This window comes from Ciconia boyciana, chromosome 1 (genome assembly GCF_034638445.1).
Source record: "Ciconia boyciana chromosome 1, ASM3463844v1, whole genome shotgun sequence".
In the NCBI taxonomy this organism is placed as follows: Eukaryota; Metazoa; Chordata; class Aves; order Ciconiiformes; family Ciconiidae; genus Ciconia; species Ciconia boyciana.
This window is the reverse complement of record NC_132934.1, coordinates 119,570,555-119,591,392: the sequence shown is the minus strand read 5'-3', so window position 1 is coordinate 119,591,392 and position 20,838 is coordinate 119,570,555. Positions and strand designations below refer to the sequence as shown.

Sequence of the window (20,838 nt, the reverse complement as noted above, 5' to 3'; positions counted from 1 at the left end):
CCTACCTTTCAGAATCTAACTGAAGATCTGAAAGAAATCTAAAAGCCTAAATATCAGCCAAAGTTTCAGAAGTGATGGGGGGGAGGCCAGACAGAGTGATGCATAAGGCTCATTTCCTTAGGAAACAGGGATGAAATACTATTCTGTACTTACCATTTCCAGGTTATCAAAATACCACAACCTGAAACAAAACATTGACCCAGCTGAAATTATGGAGTTTTTAAAAATTTTCTTTTTCTAAATGTCTTTTTAAATGTCACTTCTAGCCTTATTACTCAGTTATTTTTTCTCTGCATTCTATAAACTGCACAAAGCAGAAATGGGAATTCAGTAGCAAGAAACTAGGTCTTTGTATTTCACTGTGACTTCTTTTGGCAGGGAAAGGGGATGAAGCTAGTGATGGCCTAATTATTTAGCTTAAAGAAAGCAGCCAGAATCCCAGTATCAACTGCAGTAAGAAATGGAAGAGGAAGGGGATGGAAAGAACATGGCAGTTGTTCAGATAAACTAAGTAACTGGAAGAGGGGTAACGGCCTGGTCTCTGAGACAATATTATTTGTGAGGCAATGTTTGGATGCAAGAGTTTTGTTTTGTATGTTAGGCCAAATGAACAATATGTCACTCACCTCAACCAACCGAAAAACTGCGTACATCCACCTAGTCACCACCACGAGAGACAGCAGCAATCACAGAAATGTTGTTTCCCCAACATCTATGAGAAAAATTTTAGTAATTTTTCTCCTCAAGTGTGCAAAAAAGTTCAATTAAAATCCTCCCTCATTTTTGTAAGGGAGGAGCACCTTGGTCTTCTGAAATACATTGTCTAGAAGCAAAAGCCACCGAAATCCTCCTTTGACTGAAAAGATGTTATCAAGAAAGAAATCTACATTACAAGATTAAAAAAAAAAGTTCTTGGCTGTTTCAATTTTCCCAGTCTTTCCAGCCCCTTCTGTAACTTCATGCAACAGTAATAGCAGAAGGAAAACCAACATACTTAGGCAATTTCTGTGACCTGGGGGCAGCCTGTTTGGGGTGCAGCTGGATGTATACTGAGGGGGAAAAAAAATATAACTTAAGGATGGAAGTTTGTGACATTTTTTCATTCTTCTTTTGAGACCTGGGGGGTAGGAGGAATCAGGTATCTGTACTTCAGAGTCACTTTGTTCTCTGTAGTCCATATTTCTTGAAAAAGCAAAGATAGCAAGTGACAGTTCTTTTTAGCTCAAACATCTCATCTTTACCAATGGCATTCAAACTGCTCTCCCAAAGCCTTGCTTCACTAGGAAGCTGCTGGTGGCCAAAATCAGCTGCAAAGTGTTAGTCATTGTGTGTGTGTGCTACGATGCAAAGTAGCACACACACACACTACCCAGAGTGCCAATGCCAGGTGGTTTCCCCAGTGAATGATCATCTTGACCTAAGAAAAGTTTGTTCAGTGTAGGTGATGTTTTGCAGAGAAAAAGTAAACACTCTCAAAGTCATCTCAGATTCCCTAACCCTAAGCTGATCAGGTCCAAGATCTGTATCAATATGTAGCATCTTCTGCCCATTTCTGTAGGAAAGTACTAGCAGTTCTTGTGCTTGGTCTGCAGGCTTACTTCATTGCATAAGTTATTGGCTTCAGTCGACTGGTACAGCATATTGATTGAATCAAGTCCTTCCTTTCTGACAAAAATATTCTTCTCCATTCTTCCTATGCCTTATATTTATGATAGTTCATTGATCAAAGCAAAGCAAGCTGTCAGAGTATGTCTGTGCAGCAGTCAAGATGGTTCCAACACCTGCCCAAGGAGTTCTGTGAACATTCAGGCACAAAGCTGTCTCAGGGTTGTTCAGCAATGCAGACAAAAATTTTATTTGGCTATCCCAAGGACGAAGACTCAAGTAAAGCCACCCTTACCTCAGGAAGGGTAGGAAAAAAGGACAGGAATAGAGTTGGGATAGGAAACAGCAAAGAAAGAGAAGGGCTGGCTTCTGCCAACATGAAACTGGGAAAACTGGTGGTATCAACTCCTTCTGTGAGGGTCTATATCTTTCCTCTCTAGTGACCTAACTGGACAGATAGACTTTGACAAGGGCAACAGCTGCCTGCCTTGATTTCTAAACTTTTCACATACTGGAATATGCACCAGGCCCATCACCAATGTGATTACAATGTGAAATAAAACCAGGCCAAGAATTGTTCTGCAACCTTGAGAGCAAGTGGTACAAGATGTCCATGCCATGCTGCAGAGCACTTGGCCCTGAGTCTTGTGTGGACTTTATGTCTCTTGGTTTTAAGGTATAATTAGTATATTGACAGTGATTTTTTTCCGCTTCAGATTATCTGAAATAACATGAGGTCTGTGTTGCAGACTAAGGTTATATGTTGCTTGACGCAGAGGTGGCATGAGGGCCTGTGGAGATGTCTGAGGGAGCAAAGCCTGCTGGGACAGTGTTGACAGATGAGGGTGAAAGAAGCCAAACCTGATGCAATCTCATCCATGCTGTCTAATGGGAGCAGTCCCTGGCACATACTGTTTCCCAAACCATTCCCACGTATTGTCTCAGAGCACTAGTTGGCATGGGCCAAAGCCAAGACGGGTAGCTTGCTAACATTTAGCAGTACAGATAATCAGCATTGGACAGGCCAGCCAAGCTCCTATTTACACTTCAGCTTCCAGAAACAACCAGGAGCACTGCCCAAATATCAGTGACATTACAGGTGCAGAATTAAATGAGTCAGAATTATCTATACGAAATGTTCAGCTGATCAGCTAATTTTTGTTTCTAGAGTTTTCAGTTGGGAAAATTTTAATGAGAAAAAATCATGAGAAGAAGGAACAGATTCTCCCATCTCTTCTCACAAAACTAGAGAATACTCTATTTCCATGTAATCAGCAAGGAAAATATGTGGAGAAACCAGGATTTAACCAGCCCTCACACAACTTCCCTGGAAGGCTGAGCTGTAAATCAACAGAAACTGCAGAGAAGATTAAGTCATACTCTTCTCAGAGGTGCACAGGAAAAAACAAGGAGCAATGAGCACAAGCTGCAGTGAGGGAAATTCCAATAAGATATAAAGAAAAAAATAAGCCCCTAATGTGAGAGGTGCAGCACTGGGACAGGGCCCAGAGAGGCTGTGGAAACTCCCATCCTTGGCCCTGAGCAACGTAATCTAACTTTGAAGTTGGTCCTGTGTTGAATAGGGGGTCGGTCAAGAGACCTTTAGAGGTCCCTTCTGATCCAAAATATTCTATTATTTTAAGCAGGTTTTAAATTTATTTATTTTTTATTTCTAGCAGTTAGAGCGTGTAAACACAAACAGTTTAAAAGTGATAACACTCAGGTCAGTACACTTCCTTCATGCTTTCTCCTTTTCCTGGTACATGCCACAGAGATGAACAGTTGAGTTCTTAGTAAATCTCTGAAGAAATAATGCAACTGACAAGTAAAAATTTTGGCATTAGTACACATGATAGTAACAGGCAGAAATAGCTGGAGTTGAGTAACTGCAAAAAGAAATCTCTCAGGGGGCACGTCAGCTAATGACACATTACAGCAACTCAGGGAGACATACACCTGACGCAGAGGCATCAGAAAGAAAGCATGTGGCCAGTATTTGCAGCTATGAAGGCCTGTCAGCACTGTGAATCATTAATGATCCCTATTATCCCTACTACAGCAGTTGTCAGTAGTTTTGCCACATGGAAATACTAGGCATGAGCCAAGGTCTGATGTTGCCAGGTGGCATGACTCAGGGTGGGACACCTGGGCTGTCTCTGCCACTGACCTTGCTCCACTGCTTGCAGCAGCAGTGACAATAGTATGCATTTTCCAAGTGCAAAAAATACATTCTTTCTATCTTTCTCCCCTTCTCAGAAGAAACACTGCTTCTGAGGAGGCTGTTTTCTGCATTGGTTGTGGATAGGACAAGAACACTATAGCAAAGGAGACTGAGGTCTGATTTTTTCAAGAGATAGCGTAGCTCTCTGACTTCTTTGTACGTTGCTATGAGCAGTTGCATGCAAGAGTCTCTTATTTTAATGCCAGCCTTGTACTCATATCGTGGCCCGGAATCTTCATTCTGCCTTTCTGGTAGTCCTCTACTGTCTAGTCTTCCATTGGTAGGCCATGATTTTCAGAATAACCACTGCTCCCTCCATCATGTTGAGCTTAGTCTCCATTGTTCAACATCCTCTGAAATTGCATGGGACACCTATTTGTCTTCCTTTTGTAGCTATACAGGTTTGTCATTCTCAGACTTTCCTATTTATTATCTGCTTAAGGTGAAAACATCTTTGCTTTTGCCTTTCTGATGAGAGCAAGGGAACAAAAATGGGGAGGTTGAGAATGAAGAGGTAGTGAGGACTAGACAAGGGTGATAGACCATCTGCCATAAAGGATAAGAAGGAGTTGTTAATTTAACGTATAGCTTGTGACAGAGATTACTTGTACCATCCAGGGGAATATGATGAATAAGAACATGGCACAAGCCAGAGCACATGTGCAACGTCAGCAATAGCCCATACATATGCTGAGTCTGCTCAAAAGAATAGCATCTAGACTGCACTGAACTGGGCCCCCCAAAAACACCACTCTGGACATTGGCCCCAGTCACCACATACATAAGGGGGTCAATGGCCAGCATGTATGTTGACATCAAAAACAATAGGTTAATTTGTGTAGATTCACAGGCTTTCAGGAGAACCCTTACCTGCTCTGAACCTCTAGCTCAAGCTTTTATGGAAGCCAAAAGTCTAATAAAAATCATGTACAACTAGACTAATCAGACAGGAGCCAAGATATGTAACAGCAAACTCTCCTTATTCCAGAAATCTATTTTCGATGCCAGGCATTAGCACTAGTGATGGCTGTGAATTAACACTGACTCCAAGCATTCAGACTTCAGGTAGTAAACAAGTTTCATAATCCAATTTGGAATCCCCAGCCTAATGAAAGGCAGAAGACATTGATAACCAACTGTCTCCACACTTCTTTGCAGGTTCAGAATGTGTAGCCTTTTTACACTGCCCCATATACCTAACAAAGCCGAGGCTGTTTGGCTTCCTTGTGCTTCAAATGAAGCTACGTTTAGCAAAGCAGATGTAAAAATAGCATTCTGGAGCCTTTAGTGGTAAATTCTGTAATGAAATTAGTTAGAATCCAAGATGAAAACTACAAGGTCAAATGGCTACCAAAAACAGAGTCGTGGGGTTTTTTTTAATTCACGTTATCAGCTTCATTTTCTGTCCTCCATAATAAAAGGGACAAGAGTCAGAAATGAATGGAAATGTTTGTACTGCATAGAGGCAAAGCATTACTAGGGCTGAATTTTTGCAGCTGTACAGGCTTAAAAGTAATGAAAATAGTAGAACATTATTTTTATCAAGTTGGATTAGAAGGCAATGATGAAGCAGGTAGTGTGAAAAAACAAGGTATCATCCTTACAGCCTCTTTTCTAATGATAAATATACTTCAATTTGCATTTCTTTTCTAGTGAAAACTGCTGCTGAAATAAATTTAAATCACACACATGCTCTCTCTGAAATTATATTTATGATTCTATGGGTGCAAATAAGTAATTTGGTTCTTGAAGAAATTTGCCAACTCAGTGCTTATTGAACATTTCAACATTTCAAAATGAGGACTAGACAATGTTCCCAGACAAGTGAATAGACAATCTTGCATTGATTTCAACGGCACAGGACCAGATCCTAATTCTTTTCTTTTTCAGAAGAAAATCTGCATTTTGTGATAATGACTGCTTACAATTGTTAGCTGATCATAAAAAGCTCCATTTTTTTCTGTAAACAAGAGTCTTTCTCCTCCTGTCTAGTGGTAATACACAGTGTCTTGCGGTATGGATTACCCGGTCTCACTGAGAGCGATACAGGCTGAGTTCATCAAACAGGCAAATCCCCCTCTATTCTGTGAATATCTGTTCCTGTGCCCTCAGTGCTCATCAGACCTGAGATTTCACAAAGCTTTGAAACAGAGACTAAAACCAGCCAGAGATCAGGCAAAGAATTTCAAAAGCTTCCCGTCTGCTTCCTCTCTCTGAGTTCTCCTCGCATCACAGGCAAGAAAAGAAACAGAAAGACCCAGACTTAGAGCAGAGTATTTAACATTGCAGAAAATGTCTTGTGCTGTGCTGTGCTTGTGCTACGCCGCCTTCTCCTGATGTCAAAGCCTAACAGCCTCGCAGAGGCAGTGGGGAACAGAAATAGCCACCTGGTACTGCCAAATATTCCACAGATGAGTTTAGTGTCAGGGAGGCTTGTGATCACAGCAAATGAGAGGTGAATACTGAAAAATGTTCATAGAAGGCAAGCGTGGACCTTACAAATGCAAACACCTGCTTAACTTAGAAGTTGCCCTCATCCTATTAGGAGAGTGGGGAATGACCTGCATGCAGACAGAAATCACAGTCAAAACGATGTCTGCTCGATTTTTGTATGTGTGCCGATGAGAACAATTTGTAGATTATAAATGGTTTTTTGAAAATAGTGAATTTTCAATAAATTTGCGTATAACCCATTCACAACTATGTTACAAGAGATAAAATTATTCTACTAAATTACAGTGAAACATTCACTAAACTCTCTATATCAGTTTCTGTTACAAAAAGGTCAGTTATAATTTGTAATATTCTCTGTTGAAACGCCTAATTATTTTGCAGCTCATCCTACAACTCTAATGCAGTATGCAATCAAAATTGGCTACGAGTATTCAAATTAGACAAGTATGCCCTTTATATAACTCCTTTTGCTTTGTATTTGCACAGTACCATGACAAGATCTCTGAAGCACTACCAAAGTACAAAAAATCACATTGCTAATGATAAAATGATTGGTTAGAGATCATAGTAATATGTTACATTCACAGCCATGAAGGTTGTGAGAGTATCTCCTGTACAGCTCATAGTTTGTTGTTGACATTGGATTCATGTTATTCTACAGACTCTAAATAAAAATATGTGCTTGGAAACACTGAATTATGCCTTTCCAATGCTGTTCTGGAATAGACAAGACCAGGACACCAACACTGGTTGCATCTTTACTAGAAAATCAAATGTTCCTGAGCACTGGCACCCAATTCCTTTTATGGTAAAATTCCTAGAAAAGCCCCTGGCATGGTTTTGACCAGTGCAGAACTGAGTACACACAATTCCTGGCTACATTTCAGGTGTTAGCATGGGACACAGGCTATTCCTAATAAGCAGATTGTATGAGACTACCCTGCTTTGAAAACAACGGGAGTTCAATAATACAAGCGTGGGCTGTACCATTCCATTTAGCCTCCATGTTAAAGAATAGGTCTGGGCACATTTAATTTACTAATATAGCCATAAGCCAGTACATACTGCTATGATGAAACACAAGTGAACTATTCAGGGACTTATTTAGGAGAACTCCTTGTCATTTGCTGGAAAATGAAACAAGTCACTGAAATCTCATACATGTTGTATGCATTTGCCTAAGGGACTCACTGAAACAAATACTTTGAACAGAATACTCTAAATTGGCCTAAATTGGCACGATATTGCTACCTGGACGTTGTGTTCAAACAAACATAATGTTTACTGGGAGAGGGGGAAGCATTCAGAAGTACTTTTTTTTTTTTGCATTGCAGATTAATAATATGTATATATTTTTGTCATGAAGAAAAGCGGAGAGAGTAAAAATAGCTCTCAAGTGAGATAGCTGCTATTCACTCCTCTGTTCCTGGAACCATGACAGCCATTATATAACCAAAAGGAAAATTAAACGAAATAAACAGCATAAGCTAATTGGGTTGATATCAAGTAAAAATATAATTAGTCAAAGTGTTTTGTGGCAAAGGCACTGACAATATGTGGTTGTTCCTCAGCCTTAGTGGTGAACAGGGATCCTGCCATGTGTTTAAAACTTATTCATCAAGCATTTCCATGGAAACACACAGATGCACAGTCCTTGGATCACTTATTTCAGGAATTGCTGCTCCCAGGGTTCACTCTGGAGTGAGAACTCAGACCAGGAGAGGGTGATGGGCTGTGATTCTGATCAAGAAACCTCCCCATACATGTATTCGTTGGGTCCCACAGTAGGAGAATCTGGGTGAGGGAAAGAGTAAAAGGGCATCTTGCATAAAGATGAAAAAAACTAAAAACTTGACCTTAATTTTTCCTCTCAGAGACTGCCTGAGAGTTGAGAAATGACAGCACTGGCAAGAGCCTGAAGAGTTTACAAAATGACCAGATGCCCCCAGGGAGATTAAAATGTCTGCAAGAGTGTCAGCGAGGTGGTATACTGAGAGAGACAGGTTAAATGCAGTCACTGGGTTTGGTTGTCCAAAGCTGCCCTCTTACATATCTAGATCGGAGTCAGCTCTGGTGCAACATCTCAAGGTTAAGAAAAATTCTCCCGTGTGGGATGGGGCAGGTCTCTGAAGCCCACTTACAGTGACAGTGACAGCCCACCACCACGTGCTGGGGGACACAGCGGCTCCTTGCTCCTGCTACAAAACCTATGGCCGCTTAAGAAAATGTGGCCCTTACCTCTCTTTGTGGGTCAGCTCATGTACTGTAAAAGACAGGAAAGGCTGGCTATGATACACAAGGGCTTAATCAACACAAAGTGTTTTGAAAGCGTCACTAAAATTTGTTGTATGAATAAAAGGTGCTTCATTGCTAGCAAGTACATCTGTAGAAAATAAACACCGTATGCAAAGCAGGCTCGATGGGTGCAGTGTATGACTGGTACGCATCCCTGGATGGGGATGTCCCTTCAGATTGCTCCTGATGCCACTAATAAAATCAGCACCTGTGACCCCTCCCAGACCTGTTATGGTTTTTAGTATGCTTTGCCATTTCTGATAAGAGGTGCTCAGGCAAGGAGGTCTAGGACATGGTTGCCTTTAATAGCAAGGTCAGAAGTAAGGTATATTCTCAAAGGCAACAGGGGACACCTGCACCCCCTCTCTGTGTTCATGCCAGGCTCTAACTGGGAGGGGAAAGCAAAATATTCATAATGCCTTAAACATAATGAACCACATTAAACCATTACTAGTCTAACATACATTGCATTAAAGCCTCAAAAGCCAGAGCGTTCGTAGGCTGTATCTGAGGGGTCTATTACTGCAGAGATGTGATAGCTCCTGTGGACTGAAATTTCCTTAGGCACAATAGAGAATTAAGCATAAAGTGTGAAGCCTTAACTTCAAATTTTCTGGATTTGGCTTAAGTCTGCCTCACAAAGTTCCTGCAATGCCTTTTTATTGTGTTTATTTCGTCATATATTACATAGCATTAATGATAATGCAAGTAGGCACACTGTCACCAACTGGGGTAAGTTCATTCAGAACTGACTGCCTGGTGACACGACTTCCAGTGCTGTCGCTACCATCAGCCTGAATAATGCTCTCTTTAGACACAGCAGCAAACTGAAAAAGTGACACAGGATGGAACGCAAAGTCTTTAAACACAGAACTGCTATCAGGATTCCATGCTACTGTCGGCCTTTGAGCCTTTCTTTTAACACAGAAAAGGCTATGGGGCTGAACAGAGGCTTGGCTGGCAGTGGAGCCAGACAGAAGGACAGACAACCAGTCTGCAACCTATTTTTGTCTCCTGGGTATTTTAGTCACCCCTAAAACTTTGCAAGGGTCTGTGATCTTTCTCCACAGGGATGAGTCTGCACATTTGGAAAAAGCTACAGGTGCTGTGAGACTCCACAGATGATCTGCTATGTAGCACACGTTTCTAAGAGCGCAAGACTAAAATGCTCTTCGAGCCATACTGACCCACCAAGAGCAGCCCCTTGTGCAACCTGCTCTCTGGACAAGAGCCCAGGCTTTCCTGGTAGCTCCTCCATGTGAAAGGGTCTGGGTCTACTGCCCAAGGCAGTGCCAGGCGGAGACACCCAAGCCCATGGGGTGCCAGAGACAGGACTGCTCTGTCAAGCAGGAGCTTTGATGGGTTTATGACCCCATTTCCCAGCCAGGCAAGAGGTACTCAGAGGCAACCGGAGCTCAGGGAAATGAAGTGCTTCCCAACCCAAGGTGCTTGCTCCCAGCTTTCTGCTTGAAGGTCACCACCCACAGCAGCACTGGGCAGCCCACATCTGAGCCTGCACAGCAGTTACCGCAGCACATTAATGTAAACTGTGGCCATTGCAGGGCGCACCAACAACACGCAGGTCAACGCCCTGACTGTTCAGGAAGAACATCTCCGTAAACCGATGGAACTATGTCACATCAGTGCTACTATATTCAGAGCCAAGCACCTAGGCAGAGCCAGCAGAAGCCTTTTCCCTTCACAGCCTAACAGCGGAATGATAGCAGTTAGCCAGAAGGGAGAAAATTAGGAGTTCAAGAGCTGAAATTCCTGCAGGAACAAGCCCCAGAGTGCAGAAGAGCTTCCAGTAAAAAGATAACAGGTACCCCAGACCTCAGCAGGTCCTCAGCTTCATGCAAAACCCATTTGATTAAACCACTCTCCTCCTCAGTAAACTCTTCTTTCTTGCACATAAACATAATGAAGTAATTTATCTGAAAAGGCTGGGAAACCAAAAAAAAAAAAAGGCAGTTACTGTCATTTCTGGTTTTTTAATTCTTGTAAGACAGTTACAGGGGAACACTGTATAGGCCCATACAGTTAGAGAAAAAGGCACACTTGAACTAAAGGCCACAGGCATACTGAACTAAAATGAAATCATGTTCTGAAGTACTGTATGTTTTATGTTATTGGGAGAAAGACACACAATTCCCTGTCTCAGTATCAGCGAGACATTGATTTTCTATGGAAATGTGCTTGAATTGTTCTTGGTATGTATTACACCAAAGCCCGCCTTTCCTTCAACAAGAGTAGGATTGGTTCTTACTAAAAAATGTTGAGTTTTTTTAAACTCCTTATACTTATTAAATACTTTCCCCATAGCAATGCAATTGATTGATAGAAAAAATAACTCAACAATTGCTCATTTTCTCTGCTCATCTTGTTGACTGAAACCCCCAAGTGAATCCATTTCCTCATTTATATCTGCTACCTCCCAGAAGATCTTTCTTGGTGCATAAGAAACCTCATTTATTAAACTGTAAAGGGGGGCAGGGGGAATAAAGATTTGCTTGAACATATCTTGCAGAATTTAAATATGGGTGTACATAGGAATACCTGATAGATAGGAAACAAGAAAGAGAGTTTTCCTTCAAAGTAGTTCTATTTAGCAATAAATTGAGGATGCTTGGCATCATTTGACTTTTGTGTTGTGTGTCTAATAGGTGAGCAAAGAACAAGGATGATAATTTTATTGATTAATAGCCATTTCATGCCAGTAATACAGGAAGAAGTTGTGTGTTGGCTTAGACAAATAATAAGAAAAATAATGCCTGCCTTTTTCTTGTTTGTTTGTTTTTAATGGCAGCTAACGTACTGGAAGAAGACTCAATGGAGCAGGACATAGAGAGCCCTGTCACTATTCATCAGCCAAAGTTGCCCAAGCAAGCTAGAGAGGATCTGCCAAAAAATATAAACAAAGAATGTGCCAAGAGAAAAATCCAGAGGTATGTTAGGAAAGATGGGAAATGCAACGTCCACCATGGGAATGTCAGAGAGACTTACCGTTACTTGACTGACATCTTCACTACCTTAGTCGATCTCAAGTGGAGGTTCAACCTGTTGATTTTTGTCATGGTTTACACTGTCACCTGGCTCTTCTTTGGAATGATCTGGTGGCTAATTGCCTACATGCGAGGAGATATGGATCATATAGGGGACAGCACGTGGACCCCATGCGTCAGCAACCTCAATGGGTTTGTCTCAGCCTTTTTATTCTCAATCGAGACAGAAACCACCATTGGGTATGGTTACCGGGTCATCACGGACAAGTGTCCCGAGGGAATTATTCTGCTTTTAGTGCAGTCTGTTTTAGGTTCTATCGTCAACGCTTTCATGGTTGGCTGCATGTTTGTGAAAATATCCCAACCCAAGAAGAGGGCAGAAACCTTGGTTTTTTCTACAAACGCAGTTATTTCCATGCGGGATGGAAAGCTGTGTCTGATGTTCCGAGTAGGAGACCTTAGGAATTCACACATTGTAGAGGCATCAATACGAGCCAAGTTGATCAAATCCAAACAGACAAAGGAGGGGGAATTTATACCACTCAACCAGACAGATATCAACGTAGGTTATTACACAGGGGATGATCGTCTCTTTTTGGTTTCACCACTGATCATCAGCCATGAAATTAACCAGCAGAGTCCTTTCTGGGAGATTTCCAAAGCCCAGTTGCCCAAAGAGGAGCTAGAAATTGTTGTAATCCTAGAAGGAATGGTGGAGGCAACAGGTAACATTTCTTATACTTTGTATAAGGTAAATGCTTTAATTTTAGAAAGGAAAACCAGTGGTTTTGCTTCACGTTAAAGGAATCACTTCAATAGCCATTACATTTGAAAAAGGCATCAGTTATCTGGTTAGCTTCAAAATTAAAAGCATGCCCAGTTTAACTGTCTGTTCCATCTTGCCTAACGGAATTAGTGTTGTTTCTGCTCTGTTTGGAAAATGGGATGGCGTTTCTCATTTTCTAAATTTTTCACAGCATGTCATCCAGGTATTTGTCATTCTATTGCAGGAGCAACTCAACCACTAGGACCTTGTGGGATAAAATGATTTAGAAAAAAAATTCAATACAAAACTCTGTTTATGACTAACATGGAAGCACCATAGTTCCTGCTGCTTCCAGTCACACATGGGTAACTGCAGAATAACTGCCTCACACATGAAATTCCTAGCCTGTTTGGATCCAATAGGAAGTGATAATGTGTTCAGTTTTCTCTTTTTGCTTGCTTGTTTGCTTGTTTTTGTTTTAACTTGTAACGTGGGGCTTGTTCCCCCTCAGTTCACAAAAGATCTCTCTGATTTTGTATTTCACTGAGGCCCCCTACACACTGCAGAAGTGTACAGAACACTTAAAGCTGGTATATATAAATAAGGTATGTTATGTTACCAGAGTCTTGTTGAGAGGCTGTTTGGTCATTACCTACAATTGTACAGCAGAACATCAGATATCACTTGTGTCATGGTTTAACCCCAGTCGGCAGCCAAGCACCATGCAGCCACTCGCTGAACCTCCCCCCCACCTCCCCGGTGGGATGGGGGAGAGAATCGGAAGGGCAAAAGTAAGAAAACTTGTGGGCTGAGATAAGAACAGTTTAATGATTGAAATATTATAATAATAATAATAATAATAATAATAATAATAATAATAATAATAATAATAATAATGATGTAATGAAAAGGAAAACAACAAAAAGAGAGAGGGAAATAAAACCCAGGAAAAACAACTGATGCAACCACTCACCACCTGCCGACCTATGCCCAGCCAGTCCCCAAGCAGCAATCGCTACCCCCTGGCCAACTCCCCCCAGTTTCTATACAGAGCATGATGCCATATGGTATGGAATAGCCCTTTGGCCAGTTTGGGTCAGCTGTCCTGGCTGTGCTCCCTCCCAGCTTCTTGTGCACCTCCTCGCTGGCAGAGCATGGGAAGCTGAAAAGTTCTTGACGTAGCATAAGCACTACTTAGCAACAACTAAAACATCGGTGTGTTATCACATTATTCTCATGCTAAATCCAAAACACAGAACTATACCAGCTATCAGGAAGAAAATTAACTCTATCCCAGCTGAAACCAGGACAGCTTGACATGGAGAAAATAGTGCTTGGAATTCACAGCAAATGGACTCGTAATGTTTCTTCTTTGCATTAAAGCCAGAATAGTAGGAGGATACTTTCCCTAAAACTGCTGTACCTCCCGCAGTCAGAGTGCTGGTATACTTGCTTTAGGAGCTGGAGGGATTTTTGTTTTCCTGTTAATGACAGCATCAATCTCTGAAGTGAGTAAATATAATAAATACAAGGGAATGGTGATTATAAAATGAAGAAAAGATGTGCTTGGGGAGGTGGAAGCACTGAGTATAGAAATAGAAGAACCAGATTTGCCATTTTTCCCCACTACTGTAGCAAAAGCTGGGAAAGTTTGAGGATGTGGATTACACATCTCTGACAGAGGTACAACCTTTCTAACCCTGACTCATGTTTTGCAACTGGAGCCAGGAAATAAAGAGCAGTCTCTTACTAGAACATGTGTGTGTGTTTCACACATCTATTATGTGGTGTCAGAAGAAAACTGCATTTGTCACCATATAATAAACGTGTGAGACAAAAATGGAGCAAAAAAAAAATTGAAAGGAACTTGGCAGAGAATTTGAAGTGGTAAATGCAAGGCTTCCAAGTTCTCCAGGAAGTAGGTGGTACTGAAGAGAAATCAAGATGAAATGTTTAGTGTTTCTGATAGGTGCAGTAGGCACAGAGGTTTCAAACATCTGCATCACCTTCATGTGAGATGATGAGGAAATTGCTGTTTGTTAACTGAAACCAATTTGAAATTTATGAATTGCAACTAAATGAACTGGATATCCCAAAGAGCGGTGGATATTTTCAGGTTTACTGAACATCATGTTTTCCAGAAAAATGAGTGTCAAGTAGTAGAAGTATAAAAAACATCTCACCAAAAATACCTGTAAGATCAAAAGACGGTATACTTCTGCAGTGCATCAAATGTAGCTTTGTTGTCTTAAGCCTCGTCACTCCTCATTGTTTAACCCTCCCTCCCTTACCTCATCTTCACCCCTGCACTCTCACACGGCTCTTTGGGCTCTCTTTTGCTGCTCTGATACTGACCACAGCTTCCACTCAGCCATTATCCGCCTTCACTGGAGGGGGCTACCTCTCAGACTGCTTGGGCTGGCAAATTCTGAGTTAAAATGCTGAAAGAGTCCATATTGACAAAGAAACTGGATGCAGTGATTTGAAAACCCACTGAAGCCATCCAGGATTAAGGTGTTACCCTGGCACTGGATAGCTAGCTACATTTAACATCTTAAGCTGCTTCATTTTGTCCTGTTTGGGTCGGCTTTCTAGCACACAGCTGCATGAGATATGAGGGGAGGGCATTGAATAATGCTGCTTAACTATGGCATCAGAAAGATTAATGTTGTAATTACCAGCACAATTTCTAAAACACATTTGTGCAGAAGCAGCCACTTGTTCTGTGCTTTGCCCACGTGTATTGGGTTATTTTTCTTGAAGGTGCCATCAGGCCAACTTTCTACCAAAACTAGATATTTTCCTTTTTTAATTTACAAATATTTTCCGTGGTTCCACCCTGCAAATTTAGGCCATCATATATTCACTTTTCCTTCTTACACCCAATGTAGAGTGAGAGCAGCAAAAGAAGTTGCTTATAAGTTGATCTCCAACCCTGGAGAGCAAGCAACACACTACCCATCATACCTGCCAACATTGGTCAAAGTCATGGGATATAAAAACCTTAAAGCTGAAGCTAAGAAACTGTGACCTCAGCTATAGCAATATCATCATTCAGTATCATTGCTCATGGGTCAAAACCAGATTGAGACCATTAGCTTATGTTATTAATCAGAAAAGCCACTCCCAAGTTTGACCAGTGAAAACAATCCTTTCTCTATTTTCAGAGCTTCCCCACTCTGACAACATTTATCCCTTTAATGAGAAGTAACCCAGTGGAAAATGCTAAGTATAAACATTTGCTATTATTTTTATTAATTATTGATATTATTCTGTTTAACATTTTACTGAGCAGGTGATATTTTATACATATATATAATACTTTCCACTTTAAGGGCTCCAAAAGTACATCTACCTCTAGTATGAAACACAACTGTTTATGTAGTGTCATGTGAACTCTGCATTGCATGTTAGGACAGGAAATGAAGAATAATGTATCTCATTAAATGAAATTGAAAGAATTAACCAAACTAAAATTCAGCAGAAAGATCAAATCAAGGACCCCCTAATTCCCCTCGGAAGCATCACCATATCTTTCTGAGATGCAAAAAGAAGTAGGTATGTCTTTACCAAGGCAGATACCAAAGTATCAGCTTAGGACGTATCACTACACCTTGACTATTCACATTCATTCTACCATGAAGATTACTTTGCGGGCAGAATCTTCAACAAGGCACTTTCAACAAGATGTGAAGTCAATCTGACTACTTCATACAGCATCAGCAAAAACTCAAAATAGGACTGTTTTTTAAAATGTTTGTTATGGATCCTTCCAATATGCAATTTTCCTTATTTATTTACAACGACATTCAAAAACATCCCTTTGGGTTCAAAGGATAACACTCTTGCAAAGACTTACTCCTGTGGTTTTCCTGTTACTGATGCATATCTCTCAAGTGTCCAAAAAAACAAGCCATGGTGTGAAGTACATTAGGCTGCCATGAAGCAACCGACGAGCCTTCAGGATTGGGGGGAAAAAGTCTGACCAAGCATCACCATATCTGAAGGACACATCTGTTATTTCCACTTTTTGCAGCCCCCGTTCCATTTCCCACTATGCTAACAGCTGGTGGGAGTGCCAATGTGATGCGAGGATCAATACTAACTGCAAAAATTAAAGTAACATCCACCTTTAATAGGAAGCCATTTCTGAGGCATTTATGCTTTTTTTCATGTCACACTACAGCTGTGGCATTGACAGAATAGCCCAATACCAGCAAAGGCTCTGGTCCCACACTTATGCAGTCCTAAAAAGCAGGATTCTGGCATCCCTCTGCTCCTTATGGGAGAGCTGTAACATTAAATGCAAATGAACTAACTGGAAAGAACATGACTAACACTCTGATCTCAGTTCAGCAGTATTTGATATTTGCCATTCAAAATAGTTGGTTTATATTAAAGTGCCACCACTGCTTTCATATTATTTTCTGGAGACCACTTAAGAGATTTGTTAGAGAGTAATTAAGCTATTTGTTAGAGTGTGCACATTTATAGTAATGGAATTGGAGAAAATTATTTTTTTTCCTTGCACCAACAAAAAAATTTAGGCTCAAATATCCTGAATCCTGCCTCCCCTAAACAGCAGACACTAAAGCTTGGATTTGAAGAACTTATTTATATGTTTTAAATTTTAAAGAATCTACAATTAATATTTTTTTATGATAATTTAATAGCCTCTTCCTAAAAATAGGCTTGAAATTTTTAAGCCTTTTTTATCTAGTGAAATCTGTTTTTAAGGGAGGTCTTATCATTATAAGCAAACTAGTCATTTTAAAAAATTAAACAAGACTTCCAAGTGTTGTTTTTGTTCCAGTATATGTTCCAGTATAATTCTGATATAGGAAATAAACCAAGACCAAGAAAAGGAAAGTCTTTTAAATTTGGGGAGGTGAAGTGGGAAAGTGAGGTATGTTACAATAGCTAGAGAAACTGAGAGAGAAAGAAACAAAAAAAGGAGAGAGAAAAAGAGGATTATCCTGAACAGCCCATAGCCTTGTTGGTAATGCAGTTCTTGAATCATAAGCAGCGTGGTTCAAATCCCTCCTCTAAATCTTCATTAATTTATAGAAAACAGCATTTTCTAACCCAGGAAAGGAATATGAAATATTTCAACCTACTTAAGCCAGCAAGACCTCAAACTTGGTGAAGTTGTATCTGGCCAGTAGGGTGCACTAGATGACACTCTGGCAATTCCCTCTGTCAAAAAATAAAAACATGAAAATTGAAACAGTACTGGGGAAAGAAAATTATCTACATATTTATAACTGTCAAAAAAAAAAGCAACAAAGCTGGACAGATAACTTTATGTTCATATGGATAATTTTACAAATAAACTTGTAATAGGGTGCATTTATAATTCTGACACACAGGCAGCTTGAGAGAAGTATTTGCAGAATGGTTTGTAGATACATAAACAAACACACTTGCCAGCTGTGGAAAATGTGTGTGGAAAGCAATAAAATGTTCACATAGATCGTTATTTATATAGTAAATGATACTATTGACTAGACAAATGTTGTATAAAGCCGGTCCCGCTCTTCACTACAGCCCCTTTGACGGACTGATTTATTGTCTTTTTTATTTCTCCCTGATGAATTGCCATATTTACCCCTTATCCTTGCCCAATCCCAACAAATATCTCCCTTTGATATGTATGTTAGCAGTTCCAACCTTTCAAAACATCTCAGCAGACTTTGCTCTCTCTCCAAAGAAGCCTTGCTCGGGTTACAGTTTTTCACTAGAATTTTTTACTGCTCTTCAAAGAAGAGATGTTTATGCTCTCAGATTGCTTCTTAAGGGGATGTAGATAAAAGGAAGAAAGGAACCAGAATTTCTCACACCCAAGTGTTTCTGCAAGGCAACTGGTGAAAGTAGATTTGATTGTTGTGCTCTGGGATATGACCAACTTACATTGACTGAAATGCAGTTTAGACAGGGTTAAGAATAAATGGCTTCTGCTCTAAGCTGGATCATCATCATTTCAGGAATGGTCAGAATACGATGGTTCTCCAGTCTTTAGTTTTTCTTTCTGTTTTAAGAGTTTTAACATCTCTTAATGCTACGTGCTAGACTTAGACATCTAGGTTCATCTTCTCATATATCCCCATTTCCCTAGTGCTTGCCAGCAATCGCTTTCACTTATGTTCCTTGCTCACATTTTCATTTTGTTAATTCTAATAAAATGTTTCATTGTTCTTAATTCTAACACAGAAAATTAGGGATGATAACATGAGTGATTGCAGTCATGAGCTGGAGTTCTGAATACCGGCAAAGAAAGGCACTCCAATTTCATTGCAATGTTTCTTTCAGGAAGCTTTCTCTACAGGTAGAAAAGATTAGTCTAGTTGGTGAAGGAGACTATAAGGCTTAAATGAGGCAATTACAATTTCACAATAGTCAAAACAATATGCAAAATGGCAAGAAGTCAGGGAGCAAAGTTCATGAGAAAAGAGATATGCTGATTATGAGTATGTCAACCAAAATTTGGTGAGAGTCTATATCACTTTCAGGGAAGGCAGGGAAAAGGGATTATACATTTTGTTTAACAGCTTCATTCTCTGAATAGTACTGTACTATACCAACTTTTTATCAAGTGTTTGACAATAGCCTATTGTCCATCTTTCATACCTTTCTCACCAATTAGTTGCTCAGCTCTTCACAACTACAGCTGCTCCCTCAACCGTAAATGTTCAGATATAATATTCAGATTCAGGCAATAACTCATATGTTTAAAAGTAAGATTCCTAAAAAACAGGTCTGAGACCCCTCTGTATTAAAAAACACTTCTTTATAGCTAATTAGATATTACTAAATAATTCTGGTCTGAACACAAATCAAACTTGCAGAAGAGTTTCCTTTTGCACATCATGTCCTTGCAAACTGTATTAGGTCACTCCGGGCAGAGAGAAAGGGCAGTTTCCAGTTCTTTGCACATTCCCGTAGACCCCCGTTGTCAGCGTTGCTCCTTTCCTAGCACAGTGGCAAGCAGAGAGAGATGTTCTTTGCTCACCACTCCTTCTCACTCGTGAGCCTATACACGTTATCCCTTGCAGTGCTCATGATCTCCACGGCCAGAGGAATGACAGGATCACAAAGCTGTGCTTTAACACTGGCCCTGCTGCTGTTTCCGTAGCAGAAGGGCACAATGGGAATCTGTGCAGGCACCCTCCTCCTTGACCAGCCCAGACCTCACCAGCCACCCCCTAAAACCTTGCAGTGCCAGACACTTAAATACCACCGCCTCCAGCATAGCTTCAAGCAACTGTGTTTTCCAGTGGTTTTAGCATAGAAGCAAGGCACCTGTGAAGGTGACGCTGCCAAGTCCTTGGGACTCCAGACCCAGCTCAGACACCGAGGAACGACTGTGTATTATTCGATGGACCAAGAAAGCAGAGGCTGAGCTGCACTGAGCAGTGCTTTTGTCCCCTGTGCCCACACAGTCTCCATCACAAAGGTCTCCACTTTGCAAAACCAAAGGGATGATTCTCTGCAAAGGACACAGTAGCGTTATCCAGGTCAAAGGGTTCCCCAGGCAGAATTAGCTCACTGAACATTTTTCACCTGCTTACAAAGTGGAGACATGATTTCTGAGCCCTCCTGAGAAGTGCTTCAGGACAACAAAGTGCCTTTTACATTTCTGAGCACTTTTAAAGACAACGGCTATTAACCTGAGCATGCTCAGTTTGTCCACTGGTCTTGGAACAGTGCAAATGAAGGGTCAGCACTGAAACAGCTGATTTGGAAAAGGACAAATATAGCTATCATTTCTAATTTTAGACTTTCATTTTTGGTCATCCAAGGTTGTTACCAACCTGGAGACGAAAGCTGCTGAGCACCTGCAATGAAATCCCAGGCACATACTGATTTGAGTCTGGGCAGGGTCCCACCCCTGGAACTTTTGCCAAAACGAACTGCTTCTTTCATGTTGATTACCTTGTTCACTTGTATTTGATCTCCAGATATGAAGCATACTGAACTAGCCTACAGTTCAAAACCATGGGAAATGTTTTTGCCAAACTCTCTTCTGGCCCATATTTCTAAAAGATCTTTCACTTCTCCCCTTGGTGCTTATTTACTTCCAGATGTATAATATTGTTTCCTCCTGTTCTGTCTTACTGAATTGTAATGAAGGATAAACATGTTACACTCCTTGATAACAGTAAGACCTCTCTAAAGTTACAAATATTTACATCAGTTTCTAATGAATGTAAGCAGATAGATTATTCACCTTCAGTAGAAAGTTTTCACTAAATTGAATAGAGCAGTAACTGTAAAGTCAAAAGTGACCTAAAAGATTGAAGAACGAGCAAGCAAAGCTGTTAAGTAAATCAGAAATTCAAAATCAACATTTGATAGATTAAAAAGAACACGGCTATGGACAGCAGCTAACCCCACCGGCTACATAAAGTACATGAAAAAGACAGAGAAGACTTACAGCACTAAAAACTCCTATTATGGCAAAGCTTCTGGGTTTCCTGCGGCCACTACAAAAAAAG

General features: G+C 40.6%; 1 protein-coding gene across 2 annotated transcripts in view; it reads left to right on the top strand.

Annotated features, from left to right (window-relative positions):
• Window positions 1-1,738: 1,738 nt before the first annotated feature.
• Window positions 1,739-20,838, top strand: part of KCNJ6 (potassium inwardly rectifying channel subfamily J member 6) — a 50,997-nt gene continuing 31,897 nt past the window's right edge. The window contains exons 1-2 of one of the 2 annotated variants that reach the window (XM_072852098.1): window positions 1,739-1,754; window positions 11,382-12,302. In XM_072852098.1, the coding sequence (XP_072708199.1) occupies window positions 11,405-12,302 (898 nt within the window). In that variant the 5' untranslated portion in view covers window positions 1,739-1,754; window positions 11,382-11,404. Of the gene's footprint in view, window positions 1,755-11,374; window positions 12,303-20,838 lie in introns of those variants that run through there. The other variant, XM_072852093.1, reaches the window with a different exon arrangement.